The sequence below is a fragment of the Jaculus jaculus genome, chromosome 6 (genome assembly GCF_020740685.1).
Source record: "Jaculus jaculus isolate mJacJac1 chromosome 6, mJacJac1.mat.Y.cur, whole genome shotgun sequence".
NCBI classification, from domain to species: Eukaryota; Metazoa; Chordata; class Mammalia; order Rodentia; family Dipodidae; genus Jaculus; species Jaculus jaculus.
In genome coordinates, this window is record NC_059107.1 from 80,881,964 (window position 1) to 80,899,397 (window position 17,434).

The 17,434-nt window shown below is 39.6% G+C and overlaps 1 protein-coding gene across 1 annotated transcript in view; it reads right to left on the bottom strand.

Annotated features, from left to right (window-relative positions):
* The window catches only part of Slc2a13 (solute carrier family 2 member 13), a 379,307-nt gene that overhangs the window by 286,978 nt on the left and 74,895 nt on the right, over positions 1 to 17,434 (bottom strand). The window contains exon 3 of the mRNA XM_004662155.2: positions 8,155 to 8,363. Coding sequence (XP_004662212.2) covers positions 8,155 to 8,363 — 209 coding nt within the window. The remainder of the gene's footprint in view (positions 1 to 8,154; positions 8,364 to 17,434) is intronic.

The following is a 17,434-nucleotide window of genomic DNA, read 5'->3' on the forward strand; positions in this document are numbered from 1 at the left end:
CACAAGCAAGTACAATTGGACAGCAAAACAACAGGGACTCAGGGAGAGCTCAGTCTGCTCTGCATACCTTTGGGCTGGGAATCAAGTCCATTTTGATTCCCATAGGGAATCAACCTTAGGGGTGGACCACAGGATCTGCCCACATTGACATCTCCTTCAGCCAGGTGGCTGGAAATCCAAGTTATAAGTTTTAATAAAACACCTGAATCTACTGGAGGATATGCATTCAAACTATCACACAGGCCTTTGCACTTGGATACCTGACAGAGCTAAAAGGTAAGACCCTTTTGCTGAAGACACCACAGGCTGCCATCTCAGAATGCTGAGAGACAATGTGGGAAATGAGAAGAAAGCCAGTCCTCACCTGGCAAACCCTCATGGTGCTGGAAAGTGCTACGGGAGCTACTGGGTGACAATGGTAACCAACAGTATGAATAAGCAGGAGACCCCGCAAGCCATGCAATCCACCAGCCAGACAAGAATTATGCACTTGTGGGCTGGAGAGATGGCTTAGCGGTTAAGTGCTTGCCTGTGAAGCCTAAGGACCCCGGTTTGAGGCTCGGTTCCCCAGGTCCCACGTTAGCCAGATGCACAAGGGGGCCCACATGTCTGGAGTTTGTTTGCAGAGGCTGGAAGCCCTGGCGCGCCCATTCTCTCTCTCCCTCTATCTGTCTTTCTCTCTGTGTCTGTCGCTCTCAAATAAGTAAATAAATAAATTTTAAAAATAAAAATAAAAAAAAGAATTATGCACTTGTGCAATAGTGTCACACAGACTATGTGGGTAACCAATTGCTCTCTGATTGTGCATGAGGCCTGCCCAGTGGGAGAGAACTCATAGCTGGTACAGGGAACCAATTCAGCACCCCGTGGTCAGAAAAATCACATTAGCCAGAGAGAAGCCCATATGTTCCCTGTACAAGTCAAGATGTCTCACAAGCTCCTAGGCATATCCCCATTAATCAAAGCAGCTCTCTCACCCTCATCAGACAATTTGTTTTATTTTATGATGACATAATACTGGGGAGATTCAAGTTCCATCAACACGAGAAAAGACAGCTGACTACTCCCAATGAGATGTGCCACCCAACATATCTACCGGGGTCCAAAAGAAATTGGGGAGAAAGCAACAACATGAGTATTGCTACCAATGCTAGCCCAACATCCGCCCCCAGGAAAGCAGCAACAAACACTGTGGTGGACTAAAACACATCATAACAGAAATACAGATGCTTCAGAGAAGTCAATACTAACAGATAGCACACCTGCTAAGGCTCAGGGACTGTTACAGAAGAGGGGGAAGGTAGACTGTAGGAGCCACAGGGCCTATAGAAACACCCTGAAACACAGCTCACCCCAGAGAAAGAGGCTTTAATTAGCCCATAGTGAATACCACTAACCCTACTGAAGAGGGCCTGCAGGGAAATGGGAACAAGGGGAGAAGGGGTATATTAAAATTTATGTTAAAAAATTAACTGGGCTGGAAAGATGGATTAGTAGTTAAGGCACTGTGAAGCCTAGGGATCCAGGTTTGATTCCCCAGTACCCACAAAAGCTGGATGTACAAGGCGGTGCATGCATCTGGAGTTTGTTTGCAGTAGCTAGAGTTTTAGGCATGCCCATTTCCCCCCCCCCCCCCATAAATAAACAAAATATTTTTAAAAGAATTAGTTAAAAACTGAGAAAAATGAAAAAAAGAAAGAATTGTTATTAGATTCAATCCTCTTTTAGAAAAGAATTTTGAAGGTATTTTATTCTAAGAAATGTGTAGTTGGAATCATTTTCAAGAAAGTATGTTGAAAAATCAGTCAGGAAGAAAATTCTGCTGGAAATGTGGGCCACCTTTTTGAGAAACATTTCAGAAAAGCTGACATTGGACAACAGTCCAGTTACTTCAGATAGGACATGAAGTGTCTGATTTCTAGAGCCCATTGACGACCACCACCATGCCCCCAAACTAAAAACTGGCTTATGTTCCTTCTCTGTCCTGGAGGTGAAAATATTGAGTTTTTTTCTTGGATGGTCCTTTAACCTCCAGAACTAGATAACCTTTAAAAGACACAGCAGTTTGTGTTATCTTGGGGAAAATCTCCAGAACATTGTTTCATTTACAAAGCAGACTGTTACCTATACTGAATGATGGGTTTAATGTCAAACTGAAATGGGTGACCCTGAAGGGATTTTTCTCACCCATTAAACTGCATTGAATATATGCATTAATATATTTATTTATTTGCAGTCAGAGAAAGGGGGAGAGAGAAAGAACAAGAAAGACACTGAGGGAAGAGAGAAAAATGGGAAGGGAGAATGGGAACACCAGGGCCACTTGCCATTGCAAACAAATTCCAGATGCATGTGCAACATTGTGCTCTATGTGGGAACTGGTGAATTGAACCCAGGCTTCCAAGCTTTGCAAGCATGCACCTTTAACCACTGAGCCATCCCTTCAGCCCCCAAATACAGAGCATTTAAAAGCAATAATAAACCTCAAAATTGGTTGGGGAGAAAAATCTCTGACATAAAGTTCTTTCAACACAGACTTTTATTATGAGGATTTATGTGCCTCTTATCAAGAATACAAACACACAGCCTTTAAAGATTACCTATGTACTTACGGAGATCACCTGGATTTTCAATATAAATGAAGAAAATGGCTTCACAGCCTACAAGTGATGTGAAAAATGTTTTCTTGTCCTCAGAGTATGCCTAGTGGAAAATCTCCATGCCTTTCTTCATCCCCATGTGACAGGAGTCAATGGTATTTTAATGTAAAATCCAAAATCTATTCCAATTCAGCTTGAGATTTTGAAAGACCTCTGAGGTTGAGAAAGCCTATAGCAATATTTATTTAAAGTCCTCCTGAATGAAAGTTTCTTTCAAATAAGTCATAATGCCTAAGAAAGTAAATTTTACTACCAATTGAATACACTGCTTAATGCCTCTTTGGTTTGCTATAAGGTTCTTAGCACAGGGAAGGAAAACAGAAAGGTGTGATACTTGATTTTCCATTCTGTCACTTCTCCCATGTGAAGTCTGGGTAACAGCTACACACTTTGACAATTTGGAAAATTATGCAGCACTCTTGAGAACATTAGATATAGAGATGTGATCTTTACCAATATGCAGAAAGTTGTGGGCCATCTTGCTAAAAACAATTCGTCAACATGGATTTTATTTTCAGCTAGAAAAATGACATGTATGCAACCTATGAAAAATATTGGGAGAAAGAACTGCTTTCCACTCAAGGCAGCAGATGCACATTTGCCTGCTATGTCACTATTCAGAATTGGATTTCAAAGGACAAAACAGAAGAATTTCTGTCAAAACAAGGTACCTGCCCTTCCTTCCTGACCATTCTACAAAATGTGTCTTGCTAAAATGGCCATATGCAATATCAATTCACTGGAAAAGAAGATGACTTGTCAGAAAGTCTGATGAAGAATCTACAGAATTCCTGGAGGAACAAAGAAATACATCTGTCACTAGTGTGCAAGCACCACCCTAACAGCTGCAGGCAAATCAAGCCATGCCATAACGATGAATTCATTAGTGGCAGGGATCCTGAAAAATGTTTTCCCTACAATACTCTTCCTTATTGGGTTAGAGATTAAATTCCTCATCAAAGGTAAAACACAGAGCCAACATTCAACCAACGTAGTGAACTCACAGGCTCATAAAATGAAGCAACCCAACATTAAACCAACGTAGTGAACTCACAGGCTCAAAAACTGAAGCAACCCGATATAGCTTGTGGAATGTTGTAAGTTATGCAATAGCAGCATCAGTAATCTGAATTCCCTGCAACAGGTATCACCAACAGGTGGACCTCCATCAATTTTCAACCCGAAATGGATCGTGCCTAGGGATAAAACTTCTCCTATATGCCTTATGTTAGGTTCTTATGGCTGGTCATAAAGTTCAGTGTAGTGCTTAAATAATACATGAGAACCTGTGGCTTCTAAACTCAGCAAGGCAAAGATGTATTTGATATAGTTATTTATCTACTTATGTATCTATTTAATATTGCAGTGACCAAAAGGCAATATAGTTTTTCTGACTCATACTTTTTACTCAGTAAGTGTATTTTACAAGTCTTTATGATCCAGGTGATATAGGCAATCTTAACTGCAAAAAGAGGAACAGCACATAAACATTCACAGTACTACAGACTGAACCTGTACTGAAAGTGAATCTAATGAACTCGGAAACAGCTTTCACCATTGCCCCAAGATCTGCAGTGGCTGGCTTTCCTGCCTCCCTGCCTGCTGCACCCTCCCCTCCAAAAATAAACCCTGAAACTATCTTAATTATCATTTCCCTATACTTCTGGGGCTTCCCCTGGATTTCTGCGAGGGTATACCCACCATCATTTGCATGTTTCTACAGAGAGAAAACTCCTTGCTTGTATTCCTTGCTCCCTCCAAGACTCTGTCTTGCTACCCACTACCTCAGTCCACATGAAGAGTAGGGTGGCAAAGATGGGAGCCTTTTCTGAGACTCTCCATAAGCCAACAGGCTCTAAGCTAAGCAGTTCCTGCAGCAAGACTCTGTGGCTGCCTCTCTTGTCAACTCTGTCCCAGAAATACACCTTTTGTTTTAATGTGTGTGTGCATGTATGCATGTGTGTGTGTGTGTGTGTGTGCGTGCACGTGTGTGTGTGCACATGCCTTGTACATGCGCATTCAGAGGTCAGAGGAAGACATCTGGTGTCTTCCTCTGTCGCTCTTCTGCTTATTTCACAGAGGCAGAGTCTCACTGAACCTGGAGATCCTTATTTTTCAGTTATACCAGATAACTCTAGCAACTGTCCTATCTCGGTGCTTGGGTTATAGACATGTGTGGTCATGCCTGGCTTTTTATTGATTTTGTTTAACATAGCAGCTTATTGTCTACCCTGCCCTTCCTTTCCCTTCTGAATGTCCTCAACAGGTTTTGTGCCTCCTAAAATCTAACCCCCAGGGTCTTAACACAAAAGAACACATTAACTCAGCACTGGCTGAAACCAGACCATCCCTGGCAAAAACTCCTGGGCCCTCATTCCAAACTGGGCAGGGTAAAGAGATTTTTAAGCCACACCTTTGCAGTTCTTTTTTGGGTTTTTTTTTTGGGGGGGGGTCTTGATATATTCTTTTATCCCCTCACCCCAATTCCCATTACCCTGGGGGACCTCCTCAGTGGGGTATTCACTATGAGGTCATGTCCTTGTGGGTAAGGGTGGGACTGTGCCTCCAGGTATTCCTATACCTCTGTGGCTCTTACAATCTTTCTATCCTTTTTTCTGCAATGTTCCCTGAGCCATGGCAAGCCTGTTGGCAGACTGATTTAGTGTTGAGTTCTTTGTAGCCTCTGGATTTCTGCTTTGACAGGTTTTGATTTATCACCATGTCTGTCACCATTCCCCTGGAGCTTGCTGTCAGGCTATCAGTAAAAGCATTTACTGGCTATTTACATGGATGTTAGGGATCAAACTCAAGTCTTCATGTTTACACAGCAAGTGATCTTGTCTGCTGGGGCATCTCCTCAGCTCACAGGAATGCACATCTGATTCTCTGGTATCGGAAATAAAACTGAAGAGGTCACCCAAGCCTATCAAGCATGGTGACAGACAGCATATGAACACACAATTCTCATAATATTGTAATATTCTTCCCTGTGGTGGTTAAAATCATATGCCCCCCCCCAACTCATGTGTTCTGAATGCTTGGTTCCCCAGTTAATGGCAATTTGGGGAGGTGTGTTGTTGGGGGTGGTCTGAGGCATGTTACAGTCAGCACCTTCTTGACAGAGTTTGGCTCACTCTCCTGGTGCTGTTTCCCACCTGCTGTGTTAGAAGTGATATCCACCCTCTGCTGGTATCATGTTTCCCTGACATTGTGAAGTTTCCCCTCAAGACTGTAAGCCAAAATAAAACACTTTCCTCCTATTAACTATGTTTTGCCAGGTGCTTTATCCTAGAAACAAGAAGGTAACTACCACATTCTTCAAGACTGCCTTCCAGAGAATCTTGTCTCTTGTTCGTTGATTTTATTTTCCATGCTATAAAGGAAAATTATTAACTAATAAACTAATACTCAAAGACTCTCATACACCCTAGTAAATTGTGAGATTCCTAATCATTTCTAGTAACACCAGTATACCCTATTTTTAATAACCTCCATGAACACATTTATCCCAGTAACAAACTTCAAATCTTCAAGTTTCTATTTAGCAAACTTAGAGGTGCACAGGCATATTGACAAGGCATATACATCCACTGAGAAAGCACTATCGGTACTGAAGAAAATGCACTTTAAGTGTTAAAAAGTTACCTTACAGAGAATGAAAATGTATGTTAGTTTCTAAATTTAATGAAGTAATTTCTTAGATCTATCTCAGGCTTCTGTCCCTGTTGTATATATAATTCATGACTATGTACACACAAATGCAATTGAAAACAAACTAGGAAAACAAAACATAAGAGATGCAAAAAAAATGATGTGACTGATAACTGATATTATTTTGTACTTTGATGATAATCACCATGTCTCTACTAAATGAAGTTTAGGCAACATCCTGGGATGAAGAAGTATAGCATAGCCAGATTCTACCAAAGGGTCTGCAAATTTGGTATACTGTACAGTCACAATCAAAACTCACCCCTCCAATTAACCTGGCTCAAAGCGGTACATGAATCTGGAGTTCATCTGCACTGGCTGGATGCCCTTGTGCACCCATTCTCTCTCAAATAAATAATATTTTAAAAGAGAAACTACTTTGTAAAGACAAAGACTTGTGATCTTTGTGCTAAAGTGTTCTTCTAGAAATACCAACATGGCCAGACACATCGTACATGTTTGTCAAGTATTTAAAATCAACCTTTTGGGCTGGAGGGATGGCTTAATGGTTAAGGCATTTGCCTGCAAAGCCAAAGGATCCAGGTTCTATTCCTCAGGACCCACATTAGCCAGATGCACAAGGGGGTGCACCAGTCTGGAATTTATTTGCAGTGGCTGGAATCCCTGGTGTACCCATTCTGTCTGTCTGTCTGTCTCTCTCTCTCTCTCTCTCTCCCTTTCTCAGTCAAATAAATAAAAATAAAATATTAAAAATAAGACAACCTTTTCCCAAATGGGACACACAATTAGTTGGGGTTTGATTATAATATTATCTGGCTATTGTGCTAGAAACATAAAGTTAAGTCACACCACACATGAGTATTCCAATGGCTTCTGCAACAGCACATTTTGTTATTGCAAGAAGAAAGTAACATTCAACTGTACTGGAAATGGTCAGAGTAAGTGAGTGGACACATCTTCTAATACTTGTATTTGACAAATAACAACCCCTTTGAAGGGTGTGTCTGTTACCAGGAATGAAGAACATACAATGATACTTCTTGAGATGTCAATTAATGTAGAAACAATAGGAAAGCCCAAGGCATTTCACACTCAGACTTGAGAAACATGAATTAGCCATGCTAATATTTATAGCTGAAAAGTGTATTTCAAATACATATATTGATTTTGGTGCATATGTGTATATGTGTTATGTGTGGTAGTGTACGTATGGTATATGTAGTGGATGAATGTGTACATGTTGTATGCAGTGTGTGTGTGTCTGTGTGTATGCATGGTATGTGTAGTGTATGCATGTGTGTATGTACTGATGCAGAGGAGTCTCTTTAATGATTCTGGAACCGGTAGTCTGTGAGCCTCAGCAATTATCCAGGCTTCAGACATGAGTGACAACACACAGCTATCTGTGTGGGTTGTTGAAACTCAAACTCAGGGGATCTCAGGGTCATTCAGGCCCTCATGCTTACACAGGAAGCAAACTTACCTGCTGAGCCATCTTTCCAGGCCCAATTATTATTTTTAAAGTTAAATATACTTATTTTGATTCATTTGCATTCATGAAACCATTATAAAATTTAGTTGTGCTAAATAATATTAAAAGAACATAATTTCTAATGCTGGGTATGGTGGCACACACCTTTAATCTCAGCACTTGGGAGGCAGAGGTAGTAGGATCACTGTGAGTTTGAGGCCACCCTGAAAATACAGAGTAAATTCCAGGTCAGGGCTAGACTCTGACTCAAAAAAAAAAAAAAAAAAGAATATAATTTTAAATAAAACTACCACGTAGTTTCCAATTCCATTAAATATAAAGTCTACATACCTGCGCCGACTTCCTTCTCCTCCTCCTCAATGCTGTTTCTAATGCTGTCATACTCCTCATCAATTGTCTGATTGCCACGCATCTGAGACAAAATTCTACGGGCCTTCTGAGTCTGTCCTTTTTGAATAAGCCATCGAGGACTTTCAGGCAAAAAGAGAAAGCCAAAAAATTGTATAACTGCTGGAATTGCTGCAAGTCCCAACATGTACCTACAATGAAAAATTCACATTTATTGTAAAATTTGGTCAACTGGTACTGATATATTCACCATAGAACTGTGTGGTTTTGTTGATCACAATAGTGTTTTGTGCTGAATTAATCAGATATCCTTTTATTTTATGTTTATCTAAATATTACACAAGGGATATTTCATGCTGCTTTGTCTCTGAAAATGAAACTGCTAGGAACACAGAACACCTGTATGTCTCCTGTTGATACAAATTCCACGAGTATTCCCCAAGACAGCTCCATAAAGACAAGGTCAAAAGATTCATCTCATCTTCACAAGGAGCCTTTACAGATACCTTCAAGCCAGTGAAAAAGATCCCTGACTAATATACTTTTCAAAGCCTTGAAGGCTCCAGAGATATAACTCAAGGCATAAGTCCACATTCCTGGCAACTTGGTTTTAATTCTAAAAATAATAAAAGAAAAAATCCAATTATCATATGGGTATTATGAATATCACCTACAGGGCTAGGAGAATGGCTCAGCAGTTACAGGTGCTTGCTTGCAAAGCCTGCAAGCCCAAGTTCAACTCTCCAGCTACCTAGATATGTAAAAGAGTGGTTAAAGTGTCTACTCTTTGCAACTACAAGAAGTCCTAGTGTACCCACACCCCTCCCCCCCCCACACTTTTTGAAAAAAAAGAATACCACTTTCTGCAAATTGCACACTATACCTATAGGTAGAATCAGAGAAACTAACAGTCAGAAAATGAACCAAGTATTTATGAGTGAGTAATGGAATCAGTGTTTGATACTTTAATGCTTATATTGTGATGGCTAAACCAACACTTAGTCACTCCTTCTTGCTCATATAGAACAGATTTTTTTAGTCTCAATTTAATAATCCTTCTCACTCTCAACTGTTGTCACTGTGTCTTGGGTCAGAGTGAATTATGTACCTGTGTCATCCACTGGCACAGTACCTAATGAAGCACTCTGCAAAGAGTAGGCACCTAGTAAATGTTTTATGAAAGAACATAAGAGCTATGAACCTAAAGTACACAGAAAAAAGCCATGCCTCAAACTCATATACTTATGCAAGAAGTCTGAATTCTATAAACTTACTTGCATAATAAACCCTTTCAACCAGACCAGTTGTTACACTAGATATGATTAGATCTTCTCTCAGGAAGGGTCTTCAGATAAGAACCAGAGAGGTCAACTTACATCAATAGATACTTCTGACCTCTTAAGTTGTTAACCTGCATAATAAAGTATCTGCTTTAAATGAACATTTTATTGCTATAAATAAGAATTCTGTCCTATCTTAAAAAGTTTAAAAGACTCTTGCATGAATAAGGCCCTGGGTTTGATTCCTTAGCACCATGAACCAACAACAAATGAAAAACAAAACAAAAAGAAAGGGTTATTTTATGCTGCCAATTCTTTAAGACCTGAGTTTTCAAAGGTAGGTATTGTATACAATGGATTAGGAAATAATCAGATTACCCAAACAGAAGGAAACTAATTTTCTACATATTCTTGTTTTGGAAATACCAAAGATTAAGATTAAAGCATAATAAAACATACTTCAAAACTAAATCACTTAAATGAATATAGAAAATGCATCATTTTCAGGCCCCCAAATGTTCACACAATATTGTGTACTATACTACTTACTATTAAACTCAGTGGTGACATGCTTTTTAAATTTAAAAGGGAAGAGAAGAAAAGGGAAAGTCAACAAAAGCAAAAAGAAAAATAAAAGCATAGCCTGTGCTTTGTAAGTAAGGAGTTAGAATATTTCAGATCTCCAGCCCTTTGAAACCAGAAATCCCAAGAGTCATGTCTGGAATTCACAACCCAATGCCCTACACTAAGGTTAAAAGAAAAAAAAAAAAAAAAGAATGAATTTGCACCCTACTGCCAATATGCTTCCATAGACTAGTCCAGAAAATAAAGAAAAAGAATGTACTGATACCAAATACCAAATACTTCTTTTTCAAAAGCAAACTAAGGGAGTTTATTTAATAAATTTTAATTACCTTCACTGATAAAATATTTTTTTGTTGTTTATTTTGTTGTTGGTTAGTTTTTGTTTTTCAAGATAGGGTCTCACTCTATCTCAGGCTGACCTGGTATTCACTCTGTAGTGGCCTTGAACTCACAGCGATCCTCCTACCTCTGCCTCCCGAGTGCTGGGATTAAAGGCGTGTGCCACCATGCCTGGCTGATAAAATATTTTGATATGAGAAAATGTCATGGCTCCATGGAAACCCAGCATACGATGGGTGGAGAACTATGGTGTTCACGGGCAAGAACAGAACTAGACCTTACTCCATGTTATCATTTTGTTACCTGCCCCCGCCAAAGTTTATGTATTCAAGCCTTTGTCCTCAGCCTGTGATGCTATGCTACTGGAGAACTTTTAAGGGGTGAAAAGTGAAGTCCTGGGGCTATGCTCCTAAAGGAGATGGGGGCCTCAGCCCTTTCCTATCTTCTCTATACTTCCCAGCTGCCATGAATTTAGCAGCATCTTCATCACATGCCCCCAACATGATACCCCAAAACAGCAAGCCCACTGACCACACATGAACTGAAACCTCCAAAAGTGTAAGTCTCTATGTTTAATATTTTATTTATTTGAGGGCAGACTGAGAGAGAATAGATGTACCAGGCCCTCCAGCTAATGCAAACAAGCTATAGACACTTGCACCTCCTTGTGCATCTGGCTTATTTGGATATTCAGGCAATCAAATCTGGGTCCTTAGGCTTCACAGGCAAGCACCCTCACCACTAACCCATCTCTCCAGCTCCAACAACTTTTCTTTAAAGTTGATTATCTCAGGTATTTTGTTATACTATCTGAGAGCTGACTAATGCAGTTTATATCCAGACACACTAGCCATAGATTATTTTATCCCTAAAAACAGTATTTATGTCATAGGATTGCTAGGAGCGTTCTCTCAGTCCTGAGCAATGAGCATGCTCAGTCAAAATATTTCTCCTACCTGGGATGCCTCTCCATGCATCAATACCACATAGCATCTCTTCTGGATATGCCACCCATCCAAATGTTGGCTGGTAGAACCAATTTCTCACTTGGAGAGAAAATCAGTCTTTTGTTGATCCGCACACTGGCAGACAGGATAAATAAGAGATTGCTCTGCTGTGGCACTGATGAAAAATTCATCATAATTATAAAGTAACAGAGCTCTGCAAACTAAGCTATGCAGTATTAGAGAGAAGCATTCTTCCAAGTTCAAGGAAATCAGGAATCAAGTGAATGATAAGGAGTGCTGTGGTAAACTAGTGCAGGCAGTCCCTACTGATATAGGAGAGCTCATGATCATAAGCTAAATCAAGGGTTCTAAATCCTGGCTTCACATGTGAATCTCTTGGAGGCTTTTAAACACACCAGTGTCCAGGCTCCACCTTCATCTTGGGATTGTGATTAATTGGTCTGGGCTCCATGCCCAGGGGATATTATTTTATTAAAAGCTCTGCAGGTGGTGTTAATGTGCAGTTGGGCCAAGAACCACAGATCTAAATGTTTTTAAACCCGTTGGTAAAACAGAACAAGCACTCAAGACCCACAGCTCAAGGAAAAGCCCTTTGTCTTCTAGCAGAAAGGCAGCACATTGGGCTGACAAAGGGAAGCAGGCCAGATCAAACAGAAACAGGAACTTCCAAGAGTCCTGAGCCCTTCAGAAACCTCTTCAGCTTCACAGCCACTCACTGCAAGAGAGCTTTTAAAATTTGCTAGCCTGAAAATCAGCATGAGGGCTGTTTTTAGGCACAGGTGGCAGCACCAACAAGAAAAGGAAGGATCAGGCTCTTTACAGGGAAGCTATGGTTTCTACTGTCAGTAAACGAGAACAATGCCCCTGTCTCAGATTAAATTTACTTTCCAGTTCCCAGAACTGACGCTGTGTAAATCATAGGTCCTACACACTTAGGCTCCTGACCACCCCACAGTGGCTCAGCTGAGCGGTCTGATGCTGCTACCATCACAGAACCAGACAGGTGCCTCACAGAATCAACTACTATAGTCACTCTTCAAAGGAATCACACTGTCCATCAACAGAACCTCAGACAGGAACACATGGCCATATAAGATGCAGAACTGTGCAGCTCATAAGGAAAACCTCATTCTATGAACCAGGAGCACAGATAATCAGCATGTATACTTATATAATCAGCATGTATATACTTATTCTTTGTAGTCCCAATACAAGAAAGACTACTTGCATGTAGGGCATGGGACACTTAACATCAACAGCAGTTGTAACTGCTAATACATAGTACTAGTCACTATGTATCAAGCACTGTTCAAAGGACTCTAGATCTATTATCACCTATTAGCTTAACAACAACTTCAAGGGGTGGCTACCATTATTGATCCCACTTTGTAGACATTAAGAAATGAACCACAAAGATGGTACACAGCTGGAGGTGGTAAAACCACCAACTTAGGCAGCCTGGCTCCTATAATCATTTTACTGAGAGTCAAGCTGTAATAAGTATTCAATACCTACCTCCTTGGTAATTAATTCTGAACTCAAAAATAGCATTAAAGATTCATGTTTAAAGAATTCTAAGGCTCTTTTTGAAAGTGTTATTCAGTCACTTCCCTGCAGTAATTGCTAAGTGGCAACAACAGAAAGCAGGCAACAGATCCCTCTCTCAATTGTCGTCCGTAGCAGAGGGTGGCACACAGCAATGCCCATCTGGCTAGGGACTGCAAAATGACAACAGCAAAACCACAGGTACTCAACAGCATATTATTCACTCAACACCTATCTTTATGAAACTAGATTTTCCTAAAGGCATTACTGTAGCATAGGAAACAGGTAAGCACTGGTTTAAAGAACTTTTGATTTATGGGTTTTTTTTTTGGTGATTTTTTTTTCAGATACCAAATTCACAGCAGTTTCTAAAAAGAAGACATACACTACTCAGAAAGATATTAAGACGGAGAGAGAGAGATATCCAAAGATTGACAAGGTGTTAAAGGATAGGGATCAGAGGACTTATTTCAATTAAGAACAGTAGAAACTGTTAAACAACTTTCCTGATAGAGCCAAGAAAAGGTAGCACCAATCTGTAATCGCAACACTTGGAAGTAGAGACAGAAATATCTGGAGTTCAAAGCCAGGCCTCAACTACATAGTAAGTTCAAGGCCAGAGATAACAATTACACACTTCTCAGTGTGGGAAAGGGATACTGTGAAGGGAACCAATAAAGGTTCTTATTACTTTGGGGAGTATAAAGTTATTAATTCAAGGGAGATAGCTTAGCAGTAATGCTTGCCTATGAAGCCACAGGACCTAGATTCAACTTTCCAGTACCCTGGGAAGTGAGATGTACAAGGTGGCGAATGCGTCTGGTGTTTGTTTACAGTGGCTAGTGGCCCTGGCATGCCCATTCTCTCTCCCCTTGCCTCTTTTTTTTCTATCTCTCAAATAAATAAATACAATATAAAATAAAAGTTATTAAAACAGAATGGGTCATTTTCATGAGTTGTAAGGAAATATACACATCCTGTAACTCAGTGAAGAACATTTAAAACCAGTATCTCGGGCTGGCGAGATGTCTTAGCGGATGAGGGGCCTGCCTATGTATCCTTTTGGTAAACTGATTATCCAAATACATACCCACTTCAAATTGTTAATATTTCATAAAATTTTCAAAGTAGTCCCTCATTATCCTTACAATGTCCACAGGACTGGCGTGGCCTAATTTATTCCTCAAGTTAATATAGGGTTTCATTTTCTTAAATTGTTTTAATGAGTTATGAACACTTAATTTCATTAATCTTTTCAAGGAATCACCTATACTGTCTTTATATTACACTGAATTCTGCTTTATTATAATTTCATTCACTGTTTGCTTTCAGTTCAATTTGTCCTTATTGTTTAAGCTTCTAGCATGAAAGATATTAGGATTTTATGTTTAGTTTCTTCTCTGCATTATCATTTAAAGTTAGATATATACTGTAGCTGGATTTCACAAATTCTGATGTATCTTACATTACCTTAAATTTAAGATTAGTTTACAGTTTTCTTTCTGACTTTCCCTTGATTCCTAGGTAACTTAAAGCACCTTGTTTCAATTTCCAAATGTCTAGAGTCTTTCTTAGCTCTTTTATTAGTATTAATTTCTAATTTAATTATATTGCCAAGACACAAATTCTTAAATTTTCATTTTTTTTATTAAAAATTTTACTAAAGGTCTGGAGAGATGGCTCAGTGGTTAACGTACTTATCTGCAAAGCCTAACAAACAGGGTTCAATTCCCCAGTACCCACATAAAGCCAGATGAACAATAGCACACACAATTGGATTCATTTGCAGCAGATAAAGACCCCGGTGCCCCCATTCTCTCTCCGTGTCTCTGGTCCCCCTATTTCTCTCTGCTTGCAAACAAATAAATATATATTTTTTAATTTACTAAACATTATTTTAAGACCAGGATCTGGGTCAACATAAAACAGAAAAAAACACAAAAAACCTCGAATATCTAAAATAATACTGAGCAACAAAAAAGAGGCTGGTGGTATCACCATACCTGATTTTAACCTATACTACAGAGCCATAGTAACAAAAACAGCATGGTACTGGCACAAAAGAAGACATGTAGATCAGTGGAACAGACTAGAGGACCCAGATGTAAGCCCAAGTAGCTATAGCCACCTGATATTCGATAAAAATGCCAAAAATACTTATTGGAGAAGAGACAGCCTCTTCAGCAAATGGTGTTTTGAAAACTGGATATATATCTGCAGAAGGATGAAAATAGATTCTTCTCTCTTGCCATGCACAAGAATTAAGTCCAAATGGATTAAAGACCTTAACATCAGACCGGAATCTCTGAAACTGCTAGAGGAAAAAGTAGGGGAAACCCTTCAACATATTGGTCTTGGCAAAGACTTTCTGAATACAACCCCAATTGCTCAGGCAATAAAACCACAGATTAACCACTGGGACCTAATGAAATTACAAAGATTTTGCACTGCAAAGGACATAGTGAAAAAAGCAAAGAGGCAACCTACAGAATGGGAAAAAATCTTCGCCAGCTATATATCTGATAAAGGATTAATATCTAGGATATACAAAGCACTCAAAAAGTTAAATAATAAGGAATCAAACAAGCCAATCAAAAAATGGGCTATGGAGCTAAATAGAGAGTTCTCAAAGGAAGAAATACGAATGGCATATAAGCATCTAAAAAAATGTTCTACGTCACTAGTCATCAGGGAAATGCAGATTAAAACTACATTGAGATTCCATCTCACTCCTGTCAGATTGGCCACCATCATGAAAACAAATGATCATAAATGTTGGCGGGGATGTAGAAAAAAAGGAACCCTTCTGCACTGCTGGTAGGAATGCAATCTGGTCCAGCCATTGTGGAAAACAGTGTGGAGGTTCCTAAAACAGCTAGAGATTGATCTACCATATGACCCAGCTATAGCACTCCTAGGCATATATCCAAAGGACTCATCTCATTTCCTTACAAGTACGTGCTCAACCATGTTTATTGCTGCTCAATTTATAATAGCTGGGAAATGGAACCAGCCTAGATGTCCCTCAACAGATGAGTGGATAATGAAGATGGGGCACATTTATACAATGGAGTTCTACTCGGTGGTAAAGAAAAATGAAGTTAGGAAATTTGCAGAAAAATGGATGGATCTGGAAAGTATTATACTAAGTGAGGTAACCCAGACCCAGAAAGCCAAGCGCCACATGTTCTCTCTCATATGTGGATCCTAGCTACAGATGACTGGGCTTCTGCGTGAGAATGAAAATACTTAGTAGCAGAGGCCAGTAAGTTAAAAAGGAGACATAAAGGGTAGAGAAAGGAAGGGAGGAGGATACTTAATAGGTTGATATTGCATATATGTAATTACAATGATTGTAAAGGGGAGGTAATATGATGGAGAATGGAATTTCAAATGGGAAAGTGTGGGGGTGGGGAGGGAGGTAATTACCATGTGATATATTTTATAATCATGGAAAATGTTAATAAAAATTAAAAAAAAATTTTACTAAAGGTCTGGAGAGATGGCTCAGTGGTTAACGTACTTATCTGCAAAGCCTAACAAACAGGGTTCAATTCCCCAGTACCCACATAAAGCCAGATGAACAATAGCACACACAATTGGATTCATTTGCAGCAGATAAAGACCCCGGTGCCCCCATTCTCTCTCCGTGTCTCTGGTCCCTCTATTTCTCTCTGCTTGCAAACAAATAAATATATATACTTTAATTTACTAAACATTATTTTAAGACCAGGATCTGGGTCAACATAAAACAGAGAATATCTATTGGGAACATGAAGAACAACTGTTGAGACTGTAGACACCAAGCGCATGCACACTGTCAGGACTGTACACAGTGAGTACACGTACATATTGGGGACTGTAGACACCGAGTGCACGCACACTGTCGGGGTCTTGTTTGGTAGTCTCTACCTGCCAATATTTGCTTCATCCACTTGAAACTCTTATCACATACCATACTTTCATCATCATTAGTGTTTTTGATCAATAGGCTCTTTGATCATTAATAAATCCCCATTCTAGAAACTACTACTGTTATCAAACTAAATGAATATGTCATGTCCATCAAATTGTTTTCTAAATATTTATATATTTTTTAATATTTTATTTTTATTTATTTATTTGACACAGAAAGAGAGAGTGAGAGAGAATGGGTGCATCAGGGTCTCCAGCCACTGCAAAGGAACTCAAAGCATGCGCTCCCTTGTATATCTGGCCAATGTGAGTCCTGGGGAATCGAACCTGGGTCCTTTTGCTTTGCAGGCAAATGCCTTAACCACTAAGCCGTCCCTCCAACCCTAAATGTTTATATTTATGCCCATTAGTGCTGCTCTCAGATTTGGTCACAGAAGCTTCTTTTTACAAATGGTGGTGACTACTGGGGAGATTCAAAACTCATCACATTCCTGAAAATATATGGCTGTTGAGTGCTCAGCACTAATGAGACACCTGCATCTCCCTCTCTAAGGCTCAGGAAACAAGGAGGAAGAGCAAACTAAAAGAATATAAAAGCCAGAGGATGCGGAAGAATGATTTGAAATACTT